This window comes from Cylas formicarius, unplaced genomic scaffold (genome assembly GCF_029955315.1).
Source record: "Cylas formicarius isolate icCylForm1 unplaced genomic scaffold, icCylForm1.1 PGA_scaffold_6__28_contigs__length_40554024, whole genome shotgun sequence".
Classification (NCBI taxonomy): Eukaryota; Metazoa; Arthropoda; class Insecta; order Coleoptera; family Brentidae; genus Cylas; species Cylas formicarius.
The window spans coordinates 161,483-179,965 of record NW_026844347.1 but is presented as its reverse complement, the minus strand read 5'-3'; the positions used below and the strand labels follow the sequence as shown (position 1 = coordinate 179,965).

Below are 18,483 nucleotides of genomic sequence, written 5' to 3'. Positions count from 1 at the left end.
GTATCTCAAACGGAATTTTGTTTTTCAGGGAAGATGTTGAAAGATTTTTGGACAACTGAACATCTGGTTTTGACGTTATGTTTTTTAAGAACTTTCGAAATGTGGTCACTGATATTTTGAATGTAAGAAAGTACAACAGTGGCAAGTGTGGGATTACTTTTGGACTCATTGCTATTGGAAAGTTGTGGTGAAGTGTATTTTGTGATGGAACGCTTAATAAATTATTAGAGAGAAGAGCAGATGTAAGATGTTTTAGTTCTGGGTTCAGTCACTCGGGTTGAGATAGTTTTACGGTTCTGTAAACAAGTGAGTTGATAACCGATTATTTCTGGGCCGACTGGTCATGTAATATTGCATTAAGGTGTGCATAGGATTTCTGTAAACAGAATAACCCAATCTTAGAAGTGATTTTCTATTGACAAGAATATCTAAGAATGGGAGATTATTATCAGTTTTTAACTCAATGGTAAAACGTATCTTAGGGTGTATACAGTTTAAATGCATAAGAAAATCTCGGAGGCATTTTAATGACTGCTGATAAGCATAGCTGTTTCTGACGTTTGTTCATAAATTTGGTAGTTATTATTATTTATTTATTTTGGGATCTCTGACAATACTAACAAACAAGTTCCTTAATTTTTTCTAACCGCTTTACATTAACGCAAAATGGAAACATTTTCTTAGTAAAATTTGAATAAAATTACTTTATTCAAGGGTGGTCAGAACGTGTTTAGCTGTAGCTCTAGCCATTAAATAAATATTACTCCGAACATTCAAACAAATATGTCGGCATATGCCGGTTGATATTTTTAGTGCTCCCCGCAGATTCATCTGTTTGTTAAACAACTTCATTTCCAGGGCACACTCGGCATTCAGCATCAGATTACGATAATCTCGAGTCGCTTTATTGTACAGCTCTTATAAATATTTAGTTCTGTTTTGCCTAGATGTAACATTTTAGATGACCAGTTGTGGTTATATTTGAACAGTTATAAAACACACTCTAGTTTAAATATTGTTAGAACACTTTTTTTATTTTATATTTATTTATATAAATAATGCGACAGAAGTCCTAAAGGAATGCACTAGTAAACAAATATTTCTCATTCCCTATTCCTATTTCCCTATTCTGTTCACTCAAATTTTTAAATTTAAGTATAAGACGCCATGCTCAAATTCAATTAAAAGAGCAATTTCTCCTGTTTCCGTGTTATTTTTTTTGTGCACAGCATCCGATCAAAAATCAATTTGTATTCTATTAAATATCGTTTTTCTTTAAGCAACCCCAGCAAGAAAAAAATTTAAATAATATATAAATATTCGCTCTGAACTTTAGAGTATGAACCTTCAAATATAAAAGACCAAGACGGGCCATCATAATTTTTCTTAAAACCACAATTATTAGGTGCATCAATTTTTTTAACTCATAGAAGTAGGAAAATATCACTTATTTTTTTATCTTTTTTAGAGCTAAAAATTTACAGTAATTAAATATTTATAGGAATAAAAGGAAGAGAGGTAGAATAATTCCATCCTACAATTTATCTTGATAAAATTATAACATCGAAAATTCCAATTCCAATAGGGTCCGTTTGTGTTAGAACTCCCGTCTTCAACCTTGAAAGATAGAGTTTGTCTTTCATCCGTGGCCACTGGCTTCCATATCAAGCTCCTTTGTTCTTACATGCCCAGTAAGGTTCGGACCTGTGAAAATAATTGTGTGAGCTCTCCTCTAAAATTTTTTGTCGCTTGTCGTAATATAAATTATCAAATTGAGATGAGGGTTTATTTTTCTAGTCTGTCCAAGTACATTGGAAAATAAAATCAATTGCAATTTATTCATTTTAATTGCATTAAAGATTAACTGGACAGCACGACTAGATCCTGGACTAGACTTATTAATTTAACAGAAAGTAATTACTACAGTTGGCCTTTAGCTTTAGTACTGTTTTTTGTTTTATTGGTTTTTTTGTTAAACCTTTCGCAATATTATCTGCTAGATTTGGAAATACATGGGTTTAAAAATCAAATGACAAATGACATTAAAAAACAAGTAGCTTTCGATTTGTTGTATTTTTCATGGATGACCGTGTAGGTGGGATGTAAAAAGGAACACGAAAACTATGTACACCGTGTGCCAAAAAAAACGATATACGATCTGGAAACCCATAATAGGTACGAAAAAGTTTCGTACAAAAGATGTAAAATATTATAATTTTGTTGATACACTTTCTTCAGAAATTCCTATTCGAATTTTGCATTTTGTATATAAAATTGTGTTGTGGCGCTAGTGGTCCAGGTATTGCAACTAAAATTTAACCACAGACTAAGGAGATGCACTACTCAATCAGTTTGACAAATGCGCCTCAGCTTATCCAGGGCGTCCCAAATAGGTGGTGCAGGTATTTTTTAAATAGCAAAGACATTATTCTACTTCTTTAAAGGTATAATAGTCCAGAGATACATTTGATTGAAAATACCAAATAACAAAAATAAATAATTAAAGTTTATAGGCTAACTAATCAAGGTAACAAATTTGAATAAATAAATCTATAAAAAAACGTCAAAACAACAAAGAAAAATCAAAATATTTAAAAATGTAGTTGGCTATAAGATCACAAGTTGACTAACAAAATCATAAAGTTGAATTCTCGATCGCTGCCAGAGCTAGGGGTACCCCTTTCCCAGCATAAAGTCTAAATTGGCGCGGTTCGAGTTTAAACCAACTGCAATTCGACGAATATTCAATTAAGCTAAGATGGCGGCGTGGCTGTAAACTCGAAACGGGAACTCGCCAAATGCATATCGGCTTATAATGCAATTTCCTCGAGTGTAGGTGCACTTTACTATTTTAAATTCCCGAATTTCTACATATCGCTCGAATATCAACCCTTTAGTTTCCGTCTAATTTAATTTATTATTTGCTTAATCGATGACTTTTTTGAATTTTTTACAAATGTGTCAATTCGCTAAGACTAAGATCAAAAATGTGATTAATAAGAACTACTGTAAATTTCTGTTGCGAATATATCACGAGTGAATTTAGGTATATGATATATATATTTTTATAAGTTTACGATGAATCGAAAAATTTCATAATCACAGGATGTTCCGCAATTAATGCACCACAATCTTATGGTATATTCTATATGAAAAATAAACCCTAGTTTTATATATGAACATATGTCCGAAAACGATTCCTTTTCTTGATTAACGGTGTCGAAATTCTAATTCTTGCTTGATTCATTCATTCATTCTTCGTTGCCATTTTGTAAATGGTGGCCCGTAAAGAATATCAACAAATCATAATGACAAAACTGGTTTAGATTCACTCATATTTCCGAATGAGAACACTCTATTTTTATACTTTTGTCATATTTGGAAATAAAAAAATGGTGACTTTATATAATCTTTCCTATTTCAAAAACTTGTGGATTTCGAAATATTAGTATAAAATTTTTTTTCCATGGGCTATCAATTTGCCAAAAAGATAAGCAATAGGGCAGAAAAAATAATCAAGCACTTGTAGTTTTCTATTTTTTTATAAATGTCATGCCTTTTAACTAAATTATTCACACAAACGCTTTTAAATTTGTTTAATGACTAAAAAGGAACAAATTTAATCAAGACATTTAGACATTTGCGGAAAAAAATCCTGATGGTCGAACACCTACAAGAAACTCTATTTTAAATAATTACTTACTTACGATTGTTATAAAAAAATATAATTAAAAAATATTAATATTTTAATAAAAAACTTCATTTTCTATTTTTCTGTTGTAAATAATAAACTTTATTTTTAATTTCTTTTGTTTATTATTATTATTTTCTAGATCTTACATAAAGATATTTTATATAACATTATAATTTTTCCCTAATCGATTCTGGATTCAAATCAATGCTGAAAAAATTTGTGGTTTATCGTAACGAGTTAAAATCTGTTTTCGTATTTAGGACGCATTTTTTTTAAAGGCATTCAAAGATTAAACCCGTAATTCGCTTCTTGTTATTAATTTTTTCATATTTTTACTCTAAATGAAATCCGCAACTACTAGCTTAATAGTCGTGATGATATTGAATATATGATATGGTAAATGGTATTTATTTTAAAAAATGTAACTATGTAAAATCGCTCTATTTAATACCATATAGCGCCATAGCATAAGTTTTCCGTTATAACAAGAAACTCAAAAAGATTCCTGAAGAATTTGTCAATATCGTCAATAAGATATCGACATTACTCAAAATTTCTAAATAAAAGAACTTGTTGATGGAGCTGTAAAACAAAAGACCATACCGAATCGGAAGAAACTATTTTTTCATAACCCTTTTAGTTTCCAGCTTGATACAGGCAGCGTATTGGTTATACTAAATCTGTTGTTTTTAAGTGGAACCCTGAGTATATTATTTTATTAATTTTTCGGTCTAAGTAAGTAATTGATTTCTTAAGCTTTGTTATATAATTATAGGGAGTGTATAAAGAAATAATAGGTTTTGTTGGCTTTAAGACGCTGTCTGTAAAATATTAATGTTTGATAAGTCGTATGATTTAAAATAGTAAGTACTTTTGAAGAAATAATCCTTTATTTTATTTAAAATCATTGTTGGGTTTTTTTCCGAACCCGATATTTTACATATTTGGCGGAGTTAATACTTATAACGAAACGAAACTTGTAGAATAAATAAAAGCCATTAGGAAATTATAGGCTTATTACAAATTCGTACAAAAGAAGCACCTGCATTGCACAATAGAGCAAGCTCCCTTATAAATAGAAATTTTTTGAATGCATTTATTATACTTAATATCACATATTGAGCAAAAATAGCGAGACTTCGCGACAAGAAATTGACTGAACACGATTCTTAAGAAGGAGGTGACGCAACTCCGAACGCTGAGATGAACACGTTAATAACAGTTACTAAAAATATAATGGTAAAGTTGTTAATTTTATTTGCTCGGCATAATGCTTTCTCATCCTTTACGTTGTAGGCAGCATTCCAAATAAGTCCGACTCCGATGACCACCTGGAAGTAAAAGAATAAAAATTAACCCATCTAATGTTTTTATAGTTAGAAATATGATTTGTTAGAAATTTGATTTTAAATTTAATAAAAGCGGCCCTTATTGACCACAATATAAAATTATTTTCAAAAATTATATTTTTTGTAATACACGCTGGTGACCTGTTATGCTTAGCTTTAACATTATTTTAATATTGCTTAATATTATTTAATATAATAGTACAATATAGAATTATTTATATTTAGTATTTACTATATTAATTAAATTCATATTATTTTGGAAGTGTTGTTAATTTTTGAATTTTACCAAGGCATAAAAATTGCTTTATTAAGGACATCAAAGATAAAATAAATTATCCATCTTATATAAAGATATAAACGATTCCAAGTAATTTACTTAAAAATAGAACGCCAAACTTTGTAATTCATCAGGAAGTGCGATTTTCAGTTATCTATCAATTGAATGATATCAAAGTCTCCTTTACCTATTTCTAAATATTGGGTTTAATAAATTTCCGCCAGAGACAATGTTGGTTTATCTGGACATCCGCGAAATTTCTCTCTGTAACATTTATACATACACGAGAGGTTACCATTTTTATTACTGTTCGCTAAAATTGAAACAACAGTCCATCTAAATAATCATTATCCATTTATTTCCAATAATCCTAAATAATAGTGTTCATTAAATTTCATATTTAACGTTGGCGAGATAATTAAATTTGGATGATATAAAACAAAGTGATGTCATTATTGTTTAACTAATTCTTTAATTTTGAATTAATTTGAAAATTATTTTCAATTCGTTTTTTCAAATTTAAATTTACTGAAACCAGACAAATGTGATAAAATATGCAGTCAAAAATGGTGTTGTGTTTGTTATTGCTGCTATTGACGACTTGCGCATAATTTTTATGGGTCTGCGGTTGATTAACATTATTTATTGTTTGTTATTTGACACGCAAAGCGGAAACCGATAATCGGCAAAAAATATGTTTTTTTGTTGTTCAAGATAACGTTTCATCAAGTTGAATTTTAAACAAAAATGAGACAAATAAACTATTTTTTTAAGTTTAAAGAATTGGGTCGAGGCAGTGCTTAAACTTTGTGGTATGTCCTCGGAGACTCCGTCGCAACGCTCTGGGAACCGTCATACGAAAACGGCGAAAGGAGAAGAGGCGAAAAGAAACGTCGAAAATAATCTACAATCCGACTTCTTTTGTAAGGCGCGCACGGATTGTATGTTCAGACCAAAAACTTCAAAGAGGGGAAAAGTTTCTGTCAACAGCGCGTCCCTTTTAATAGAATGTTAACTTTTTGATGCCTCTGATAAATTTGAGCAGCATTAAAAATACTTTTCCTAAAACTCGTCGCAAAATGTATTGTTTCCATTCAATATTTGCTTCACTTGGTATTCTGAGAGGACAATTGGCCAATTTGCCAACAATATATGCAAAGAGTTATTGTTTATTTTCTGAAGAGACAAGGAGGCATTTTTTTTTGGGTATTGTTTTCTAAGATGTACTGCGTTTTTTGATATCCCACTTGTCCCAGCTATCATTTTTATTAATATATCGAAAATATGAAAGTTGATTCACGTCATTAACATATTTGTGTTTTTTATTAAATTTTCAAAATTTTAGTTTAGTTTCTTAAAATATTTTAATCTTAAAAATAAGTAAATATTTTTTTTCTCAGGCATGATTTATATTACAAATACAAATAAATCACAACAAATACTAACACAAAATCATTAGTATTAGAAAAATAAGATAACTGGATAATTTAAAATCGATATAAATTGGATTAATATGTTAAACTAGTAAAATTATGAAACAAATTTAAAATCAGATTCAATTCTGGCTCAGTTTGTATTTGTGTTCAACTGCTGGTTGAAAGAGTTTCTAAATATAACAAACATTAAGTTATAAAGTTTTTTGAAGAGAAACATTGGCTAAGATATTATTGCCAAGATTAAATTGAAGATATGAAAAAATACGGCAACGGCAAACGGTGACGTTTTATACAAAAGAATCGATTTTATCCGTACAGTATTGTCTTTGCAATTTGCATTTCCAAAATATTGCCAATGCTGAAAGGTCTACTAAACTTCAGATTTTTATAACAATAATACTATTATTGTTATGAATTATTTTATTATTATTATTATTATTTTTCCAATCTTTCCGACCAAAGTTTTCTTGATATTGCAGAAAAATTAAAAACTGGTTAGTTGCGGACATTCACATGTACATTTTTCAAAGAAACTTCCACAGGCTACTGTAATACTATTTAAAAAACTTCAGAATTGTTGTTGTTGAATCGAACTTGCTGACGTTTCGTCAATCATCCTGTTGGCTTCTTCAGAGTTTAGCTGACACTGAAAAATGAAACAATGCCTACTCGTCAATCATCCTTTGGCTTCTTTAGAGCTTAACTGAAACTGACAATTGAAACAGTTTCAGTTAAACTCTGAACAAGCCAACAGGATGATTGGGGAAACGTCAGCAAGTTCGATTCAACAACAACCGATGAAGGAGAAATCCTGAAGTTTTGTAAATATTATTCACAGTCTGCGCAACTGTACTTCCAACGATATAGACCTAATACATTTAACTACACAAAAGCTTACCTGAAGTATAAGGCTTATCGAAATGAGTACGAGGCTAGGATAATAGTACGGGTGCGACTTGAACGTCTCCAAAACGTACCGGAGCTGATTTGCGTTGGCGGAGAATAGTGCCAAGTCCATCATCCCCTGGGCTAATGTTTTTTTATGTTGGTACACGTTTAAATCTGGAATGGTTTCTCCGCCTAAAAATTATAAAGTTAATGAACAGTAAAAAAACGGATCTACTTTAGAAAATTTGGTATGTGGTGTCACGTCGAGATTCTTCTTAGAAAAGCCAATGTATTTTTCATTGATATTATTTTCTATTTATGATCAGAACAATAATATGTTACTTTACAAAGTCTTAATAGATGCATAGTAACAATCGGTTGTTACAATACTAACCAAAAAACCAAACCGCGGTATAAGTTAAGTTTAAAGATCAAAGACGAAATGCATGATTCCAATATCTCTGGAAATTTCGGAACTATTGAAATTAAATTCGAGAATTGGGACATATAACAACCATAAAAACAACTTATCGCAGTAATAGGTTAATAACACTCTATCCAATTTTGTGAAATGCAAATCGGGTATTGCAGACTCACCTGCATTACTCCCTAGTTCGACGTCGAATCCACCGAAACCAAATCCAGGCGAAAATGGAAAATTAGGCCCTCCACTCTTGGTGCCGTTTCCCGGCTGCTTCCCGTCGAATTCGTCTGGGCCGTTCCGCCCATCGTCCGGTCCAAGCCGTGGCGTAATTTCGGGAAAATCTGCTTCAGGTTCCGTGGGCTCAGGTTCTTTTGGACCTGTTGGAATGAACTCCACGTCCGGATTGTTTTCATTTGAGGTTCGCCTATCGTTTGGTGTATTATTCGAAATTCCTAGAATAGTATTTTAGTATTAATTAATTGCCCACATTATATCATTGACCGGTTTCGTGAGATGAGATAACCGAAACTAAGAAAAAAATGATTGTGATTAATGTAACGAAATATATTTCACCTCGGTAAAAACGGTTCTTGTAAAATTTTTTAAGCTCCAATGATGGAGTGCAGATTTTCCAGAACCCAATAGTTCTTACTTATAAAATTTATTTATCGTTTGTGTATCCTTGAATCTTATTTGTCGGTCAAATTAATATATATATATATATATATATATATATATATATATATATATATATATATATATATATATATATATATATATATATATATATATATATATATATATATATATATATATATATATATACATATATATATATATATATATATATATATATATATATATATATATATATATATATATATATATATATATATATATATATATATATATATATATATATATATGTGTGTATATATATATATATATATGTGTATATATATATATATATATATATATATATATATATATATATATATATATATATATATATATATATATATATATATATATATATATATATATATATATATATATATATATATACACATATTATTTATATATATATTATTTTCATTAGCTTGTTATCTTATATTAGATTATCTCAACCTATACAAAGAAGTTGTCTTCATACTTTACGGAGAGACCATACGAACAATTGTAAGAAACATTTATTTCAGTTTTTTCTTTAATTGGAAGTCTCACAGTTTTGAGATTGAACTTTTTGCCTCAATTGGACATTCCTAAAACTAAGTGTTTAATTAAATACACTTAGTTATACTAGTTTTCTATAGAGAATGTTGATTATCTCATATCTCCTCCAAAAAACTTAGTCCTTTAAGATACCCAGTATATTATTCGAAATTTAAATCTTTCTCAATATCCTGTAAATAATTTGTTTAGCTCTATTGGTTACCTTATTAGGGAGATGTGGTGGGTGGTGGTTAAAAAAGGAAGAAATGGTATGATACCTACTTCGAGAACAATCTAAAAAAAAGCCGAATAATATACAGGTTTTTTTTTTTTAACAAAACGATTGGGATTTATTTGTCAGACACCATTCTATAATTATTTTTCTATTATTAAAAACCTCAAATCTTTTGTATTGAATATTTTTTGATAGCTCTCTACTTTAGGAGATAATAGAATAACAGCGACCCTGCACTAAAGTATAAAATTAATCAATATTACTAGGGCTTTCCGTGGGATTTTCGCCGACCAGCCATAACATAAACATAAATAAAATTTGTGCCTCGCTCCATTTACTAAAGTTATAGTTTTTCCGGAAAATAAAAATTCAAGGTTGCAGAAGTCAAGAACCTATCAGTGAATAATATCAATTTGCAACAATACGAAACTGCGTTCCCAGGAAACTGAGTACCATTCGTACATTCACCTTTCCTTTAAAGGTGTTACTTGCACTGCCTACTACAATAGTAATTTGTATTTAAAATGACGAATTTAAAGATATATGCTAATTTTAAATGGCGCGAATGAACTAAAAACTATTACCTTGAAATCAATTTTGAAATGAAAATTGAACAGGTTGTTGCGAAGTTGTACTGTTTATATTTTTCACAAACCTTTAAAATAACCTTAACGCCGGTTAAAAGTTAAACTATTTAATCTGCTCTTTTATTTCAAAATATTTCAACGCAAAGCATAGGAAAGAAATACTCACCCTCACCGTTACCGAAGAAGCCGTCGTCAATTCCTGGATATGGTTTATCAACTACTTCTCTCTCATCAGAGTCATTATCCACCTCGTTTCTGGCGAGAGGTGCCATATTTTCGTTAAGCAAAGGCCTTCTGGGATTCTCCGGGGACGGAAATCTATGAGAATTTGAAGGATTTAAGGAGGCGGATAGTTCACCGCCACGGTTTGGTGAATTTAAAGCTGGTTTGGGAACGCTTAACGGTGAATATTCACTCATGTTGTTGTCAGTGTCCAAAGTCTTATAAAGTCATAAAATCTTATTGAAAACACACCACTGCTTTCGATGGAAGGACATCCAATAAACTGAACAAGCCTTTCGATACAATTAGTTAACTATTTAAAAGTGTTGACGTAGTTACAAATTACCGCGAACCATACAAACGCGGAGAATTTGATTGGGAAACGAGATTTTCGCAGTATATTCGCGTTAATATTGTTAACGAGTCTTTTCCTCTGGCCGGCTGAAGTCTGTGTTTATATATGTACGTTTATTTTTACAACGAAGTAGCCGCAATCCGGTTTGCTCCTAATACACTGCTCTGCCATCGTTATGGATCATTTTTGTTTCAAGAAAAATAAACAATCCAAACAGGGCTTTGCTAGCTCTGGCATCATGCTAGTTGCTATGTTGACTACTGCAAAGTTTTGTTAGAGTTGAGAGAACGAGAGTGAGAATTTTAACTGCTTCTAAAAAAAGTGAAACAAGAATTACTATCATCGCTGAAATTATTGAAACATTCAGATGGTGGGTGTTCCGCTCTGTATTACATATAAACTTGTGTTCGAGCTGGTACTGTGATTATGAATTTTGATAACTTATTGAAAGGTTTTATTTGATTTTAATGGGTTGAAAGGAAAAAATCGGGATGTACTGTTTTTTTTGTTCTATTTGAAATACAATTTCCGCACTTATAAATAGTCGAGAATCGCTTTGTACTATTATACTATTAATATTTTAATAATATTTATTTGCAATTAACAATTGGGATCACAAACTTAATTTTATCAATAGTTATTTGTAATTTGGTAGAGTATAGCCACCTGAGATAACCATCAAGATTTATTTCTTTAATGATTTACTTCATTTTTCAATTTATGATATGGTGGTGGACGGTAGCCAATTTTTAGTAAGCAACTCGAGAAATTTCTCTTTTGATGAATGGAAGTTAAGACTCGTTGAGAATAACGTGGGTATTTAAATAAATAATGAAGGGTTCCATAAATTGTTGACCTCATATTATAAATTATGTTATATAAGAAAGAGTTATGTCATAAATTAAACGGGGTAGAGAGAAATTCCGTTTAGGGCATTTCCTGTAAAAGTAAGTCGTAAATTGTTTTCATTTTTTTAAATTCATACCTCCAATCAAATGCATTTTTACAATCAATAAAATTTCTCAAAAGATCTAAGTAGTAGTTTTGATAATGAAACAGTGACAGGAATTTATCCAAGACGCTCAGAATGTGTTCACTCTCAATAAAACCAATCGTCGAAAAGAAGTTTTCTATTACTAATGTTAAAGTCACTATTTTCCAATGTTTTTGTTATATTGTGTCTTACATATACCAACACCACGACATTTTCAGTAAATTTTTACAATAAATTTTACCCATCCAAAGTGTATTTCCCAAAACTAAGAAAATGCCTGCCTCAATCATGCTTAGCGGAAAATGCTTACATTATCGACCGTTCAAATTGAAGTGGTTAAGGTGTAGTAAATTTGTTATATGCTTTTACCATTTTACGTCTTAAAAGTTGACAAAACTTCGTAGCGGAAGTTAAATTTTTCAAATAGACAATCGATACTAATTGACTGCCCTCATTTTGAATAAGATATATTTTATATTCTCATTGAAAGGTTAAGCTAGAAACCATTATTTTATTAATATAGATATTCAATTTTTTTGTCTTGTTTTATGACGACCCTTCTTCAAAATTAGTAACTGATATTATTACATACAAAACAAAAATATAATATATTTATTAACAAATTTGATCGGCCTATAGTAATATATACCAAAGTGCGTATGAATGGCTCCGGTAAATGTACCGACCAGTGTATAAGAAAGTGGGCAGCGGGTTTTAACAGTTTGTTCACTTCGATGATTCAAAAAGCCGTATTTACTGCCATACAACAAGCGTTGCCATATTTCAGAAAGTTACCAATGTTTTAGGAAAATTCCATTCGATAGTATGTTAGCCCTGTATAGTATTCTATGTTGTGTTGTATACTTTTATATAACAGCAAACAAACTTTCATTTAACAATACACGAATTTGATTAATGATGATTTTGATCCCGTTAAACAGGGAACAAAATACTCAAATATAAATCTGGCATTGCCTTCGATATTTCCGATGCCGTTGCCACGCTATGTGGTAGAATAGACTAGACGGTAAACTAATGACGTCATAGGCCGATGCAATACGTCGAGCTTAATTCGCTGGGGGTTTCCCGATTCAGAGAAACTAATTTGACGAAAAAGATATGGGTAACTATTTTTGCACCCATTATACTTTTAAGAGATTTATGAAATGACTTTTGACTTAAAGTTTTATTAGTTTGATTAAAAAAAATATATTATAGATTTTAATAAATCGAAATAACAAAAAAAAAGTCGGAATTCAGACTTTTCTTCGAAATAGTTTATACTTGAAGCATCCATTATAAATTTTAAATTGAGCAATTTGAAAATATGTAATTAGTATTCGAATCATTCCATAATTGCATAGCTAAACAAATATTAATTTTGGGATTTTTGCGAACAACGGCCATCTATGAACACGTAATGATGGTTTTTCCTTACGATTTACTTTTCCAAATGAGTGTCACAAAATGGTCGTTTTGAAAGGACATTTACAAATGTCTGTTTTTCCTTAAAGTATGCATTTTGCAGCGTTCCTGTGTCGTTATAAATGCTCTAGTTAGCAAAAACAGAGTTTCGGGTGACTCTAATGATCCACTCAAGCGCTCCATTATTACAGCTTCGGTGGCAATGTGCTCCACTTAAGTAATCCGGTGTTTTGGCCCGTCAAATTCGACCATTGTATTTAGACTTGAAATTGTTACGATTTTTAGCTGGGTCGGAATCAAGGAATAAATTGCTTTATCAGTTCTAGCCAAGTGATTATAAGCAAAAATAACTTTTCAGCAAATTAAATATGGTTTATTTTATTTTTCTGCATTATTAAGAGCTATTTTGACAGCCCCAGTAAAAACAAAGCTTGGTTTAATTTACTCAAGCGGTCACGAAATAAAAGATTTAGGAGAAATATTTCAACTTCAACTTTCAACAAGTGTCCAGTTCTTGATATTTCTTTATCTAACATTTTGGTAGAACGCTCAATTTTTACAGTTGGTGAAGGGCAAAATTTTAAATATCCTTCATTGCCATGAATTAGTAGAAATTAATTTTAAAAAATCATTACAATAATTGATAAATTTGCTTGTGATTTTCGCAAATCAGACGTATATCAATAAATAATAAATCAATAACATAAAGAAACGAAATAAACAATAAATAAATTTTAAATAATTAATAAGTAAACAATAAATAAATAAAATAAATAAACCCCAAAATATTCATACATCACCTAAATCCGAGCATCTATGTCATATTCTAAAACATCAACATTTTTAATAATCATTCTCAGAAAAATCGAATTAATCTTGAAAAAAATACTTAAACTAAGTCGTTTAATCCTAATTATTCATATCTCTGGCGTCACTTTTTTGCATATACTTTCTTTACATAAATATATAATTTTTCAAAATTATGCTTGTAAATTATATAGAACCCATCTTTCAAAATTGAGATACTTTGGAATCAGTACCACCAGTTCAATAATGTTACGATTCTGATGTATCTGAAGCTGTACAGCAATTTGAAAATATTTAATAATATGATTTCAAATTTCACAGCAATGAAGGAAGTTTTTTTAAGTACTAAAAGCGAGACTAAAAACATTCGTTAAATATTTTTAATTATAAGAAGAAAATTGTTTTGGAATTAATAACATAAATCTTTAAAATCTAAAAAAATCATGATTTATCCATTATTTGTGTCTGAAGCGTCGGGGGTAAAGCAGTACTTGAAAGGAAAAAGAATAAACATATTAAATTATATTTAAAAGTGGATGGGTCAAACTAGGAATTAAAAACAAAGAAATACGAACGAAGAATCGCCCTGTTTATTAATGCATTTTATTTGGTAGTATCACTTTCTGATTATTTGTGTACCCCTTTTCGTGGTTTTCGAAATATTAATTAATTTTTTGTTATAACGAACGCTTGCAAAATTGTATTGATGTAGAGAACTTTTGTTTTCTTTTATTATTTCGAGGGGGAGGGGTGGTTAGAATTTTCATATTCATATTATATAAAATCATATCACTTTATATGGATAGCTGGTAAATTAATGAATAGAAAAGAAATGGCTACTATTTTTTTGAGTTAGTGATATAGTTTGTAGTTTAGTTTTTTGCCATTTGCTTAGGATGTCGCGAGTTTTGTGTCCCCGAAGACCATAACGAGTTAGTAAATATTGCACTCTTTAAAAAAAATCTTATTTATCTTTTTACTACAAAACTTAAAAATATATTTACGCTATTTTTTAATCGTAAATGTACTGTTAGTATGTTTACGAGGTCTCATTTCCCAACCTATTTTCAATTAGAGAATACTAATTTAAAACATTCGATGTTCATGTTCAGCATATCTGATTTTGTTCGCGATTTGATAAGCTGCTTTATTATTATTTAAATCCCCGTAACTAAATTTCTAGATTTCTCTTCTCTTTTATGTTTGGATTTGGTTCTGGATTATCCATTTTAATAATAATTTTACACAAGTTATGAGTTTTTTGTCAGTCGACAAACCACAACGAATATAACATAACATTAAATACAATATTTTCCAGTTAGTTTGCACACTCGTCGCAAAGATACAAATAGAAAATCAGATACTTTAAACGCACTTTTAGAGTCTGACGCAATACACTTTTACAGCCCGAGTTTATTCATTTATATCCAAATTCTGCACTGTTGTTAAAATAATAAAGTAAGTTAGAATTGCAAAAACATGTAATAAACAATATTAGTTTGGTTGTTTCAGGTTACACACTGGGTCCCGTGAACGCTGGTAATCCTCTGCGGCGACGCAGTAATGTAACGTCCGGTTCTCGGAGAGTTACATATCGACCTTCGGCATCTTTGGACGCTTCGACTTCCGGCACTAGCTATGTGCAAGCTGGTATATTGTTCATGTAAATTCATTGCACATTATTGTCTATTGAATAGCGTTTCCGAAATACGAACTGAAAGGCATCTTATGCGGCCAAAGATTATATGATATTCGCTGTAAAAGAAACGTAAAATCAATCTGAAAATTTGATGTTTTATATACATGGTAACGCTCTATTGATTTTATTCTAAACGGTTCTGTTCTTACATCTATCTTTTTCAGTTTTCGAAAAATTAATTGTGTTCTTCGTTTTATGTTCATTTATTTTCTTTATTGGAACTCGCAGGTGATAGTTCAGCAAGGTGCTACGTCAATTTTTCAAGGAAATTTCCACAGGCTACCGTAATACTATTTACAAAACTGCATTCCTCCTGCAGCAACTTCGATTCAACAATAACCGATGCAGGAGGAATCTAGAAGTTTTGTAAATAGTAAGATACTACGTCATTAATTATATACGTATAGTGCTGCATGAAAAACGCCATCTCGAGAATTGTAAATTGTGATTCGATATTAACATTTAAAAAAGCATATTCCAAATTCAATTAAATTCGATCCAATCCAAGAGATTACTCCTTTTTTTATTTGATGGAATAGTCAATTTATTTGTAATGCGCTGCATATGTTCCTCTTTAGATTACTCGGCAAGTAAAAATGTTTTATTTTCAAAATTTGGTAATAGTTTTACAAAACATTATAACTAGTTCATTTGATCGGTAAAAGAAATCAAGAATTTTTGCGTTTACTGAAGTGGAAATAATTGATAATTTCTCTTAACAACCGATTATTTATATCGTTTTTTTTTTAATATTATTTGAACTCAAATTAGACGTGAAGATTACTTATAATGACTATTAAGTTTCGATATGAATATCAGGGTTAGTGGATTGCAATATTGATCCACTATAAAAATAAAAAAAATCTGAAATTGCTAGGAATAAATTGCTGAATATAAAAATACATTTAATATTCGAAGGTACACGATATTCTTAGAAAGCTGTCCTGTTACCAAAGCTAGTCCTTGGGTCTCATCATGAACCTTCATAAGCTAAATCAAATTTGCACACACCACAATGGTCACATTGTATATAAATGCAATTCTATGTAGGAATATAAAACGAAATTAGGGGTGGTGAAACAGCTCGCACTAAGTTTTGTTGGAAGTTTTCCTATGAAGCGGGAACCTTGATAAGCTTTAGATACCAGTCCTTTCATATATTTCGCGTAAAAGTTTTGTAAAGTATTATCTATTTTGAGTTAACTTATTAAACTTATTTTGTAAGCATGCCTTGAACTTCCTTGACTTTCTGGCGCGTATGTGATGGTAAATGTATGGTTTAATTTTATTCCTTATGCAAAAATACCAATACGTCTTATCGACTTATTATACCTTACAATTTAAAAGTGAATATCAAAAATCACAAAATTAATTTCTAATGGATTATTATTTCAATTTTCACATATATTTTATACAGGGCAGTAGAAAAAATTATACCTTTTGCGTATTTTGTTTGAAGAGATTTTTAGTTGAAAATGAGTATTATTTACCGTTACGCAGAATAAAGAGAATATAGTCCGCTCTAAGACTACCCAAATCTAAAATTTATAGCAACTAATAATGCCCGTAAGTATAATTAATGTCAGTCATCATTTAAAAAGGTGAACCAAATTATTATTTTCTTCTTCAAGTCATAAAAATCTAATCTCTGCCTTTTTTATCATATAGGGTTATAATGAGGTTTGTAGAGATGTATCTTTCTTTACACTTTTAAAAGTGCTTAATATTTTGGAGAATGTCCTGTATGGAAACAATTTTATTAAACAATAGTAAGTTGAAGCAATGATTTTTTAATTTTCTAAACACAAGGGACACGTAAAATATCAAAGGGACAAAAATATCGTCGAATTGATAAAATTAAGAGAACAAGATTCAAAATATGTGCTTGGTTGTTTTAAAGAAAAATTTATAAATTCATTTAACTGGAGCTTTCGATGACGCTGACAACGATAAGGAAGTAATTATCGTGGCGAGCAAAAATTTAATCCCCCTTAAACTAAATTTATTAATGTCGAGAACTTAATTTCTCTGTTTTTCTTTCCCACTTTTCTTTGCTAATGGACTCAGACAGTGACGACGCGTTATCAGACAATTGGATTCGACGAAATCAACTCCCAGCGCTATTTTTCTAACGGAATTAAAAACTAACTCAATTTTTTTGTGTTTGCTTTCGTCTTTCATCGTGTTAGTTCGGACAACATCTTCACGGCAACATTAAGTTTCTATTTTGCGAATCAAGGATTGAGAAAAGAGAGAAAAAGGTAACGTCCAAGTTCAATCTAAATCCGGAGAAATCACATAAGAACATCTATAGGATAATTTTAATTGATATTATAAAATAAAAACATTTTAACAAATGAAATGCATAATAAAATATGTGTCAGTAAATTATTCAAAGCTTTGGGTAACGCTACTATCGATCCAGGCTTTTATATACGTCTAGAATTTTATAAAGTTTTATAATATCAGTGGCTCATCAGCCCCCTTGCTACTTTGCTAAAAACTCTTAACAAAACGACACTTGTTTCTAAAACTATTTTGTTTAATAGTTACTTTAAAAACACATATTTTAAAATATGTTTTGGGTAACTAATATTGTTTCTGTATTTTTACAATATTTTAATATTCCATATTTTATTTAATAGCAATTTGATTTTATTTCAGGGGTGTTCGGCAGTTGGATCACAGAAAAAACGGGTTGCCTTAAATATAGGACACGTAAATATATGTTATATTTTTATTTAATTTCCCTTCTTTTTTAACTTTATTTGTCGATTATACAAGACAAACAAAATAAAATGCACGACCGATAAATGGTACCCACTTGGTGTACGCTATCGTGAGACAAACACTGTTTGCTATGTCCGATAAGTGGGATT

General features: G+C 30.2%; 2 protein-coding genes across 6 annotated transcripts in view; one reads left to right on the top strand and one right to left on the bottom strand.

The window, feature by feature from the left end:
• LOC132703974 (uncharacterized) overlaps positions 1–18,483 on the top strand; it is an 81,907-nt gene that overhangs the window by 21,954 nt on the left and 41,470 nt on the right. For 4 of the 5 annotated variants that reach the window (XR_009619198.1, XM_060673551.1, XM_060673550.1 and 1 more), the window contains exon 2: positions 15,418–15,555. The gene's annotated coding sequence lies outside the window, so the exon portion shown is untranslated. Of the gene's footprint in view, positions 1–15,417; positions 15,569–18,483 lie in introns of all 5 variants that reach the window. The other variant, XM_060673549.1, reaches the window with a different exon arrangement.
• LOC132703918 (ninjurin-A) lies at positions 2,280–10,756 on the bottom strand. The gene is made up of 4 exons (XM_060673446.1): positions 10,269–10,756; positions 8,242–8,520; positions 7,655–7,836; positions 2,280–5,025 (listed from the first exon to the last, which is right to left on the bottom strand). The coding sequence occupies exons 1-4, from the start codon at positions 10,519–10,521 to the stop codon at positions 4,864–4,866; spliced, it is 876 nt and encodes a 291-aa protein (XP_060529429.1). The 5' UTR covers positions 10,522–10,756; the 3' UTR covers positions 2,280–4,863.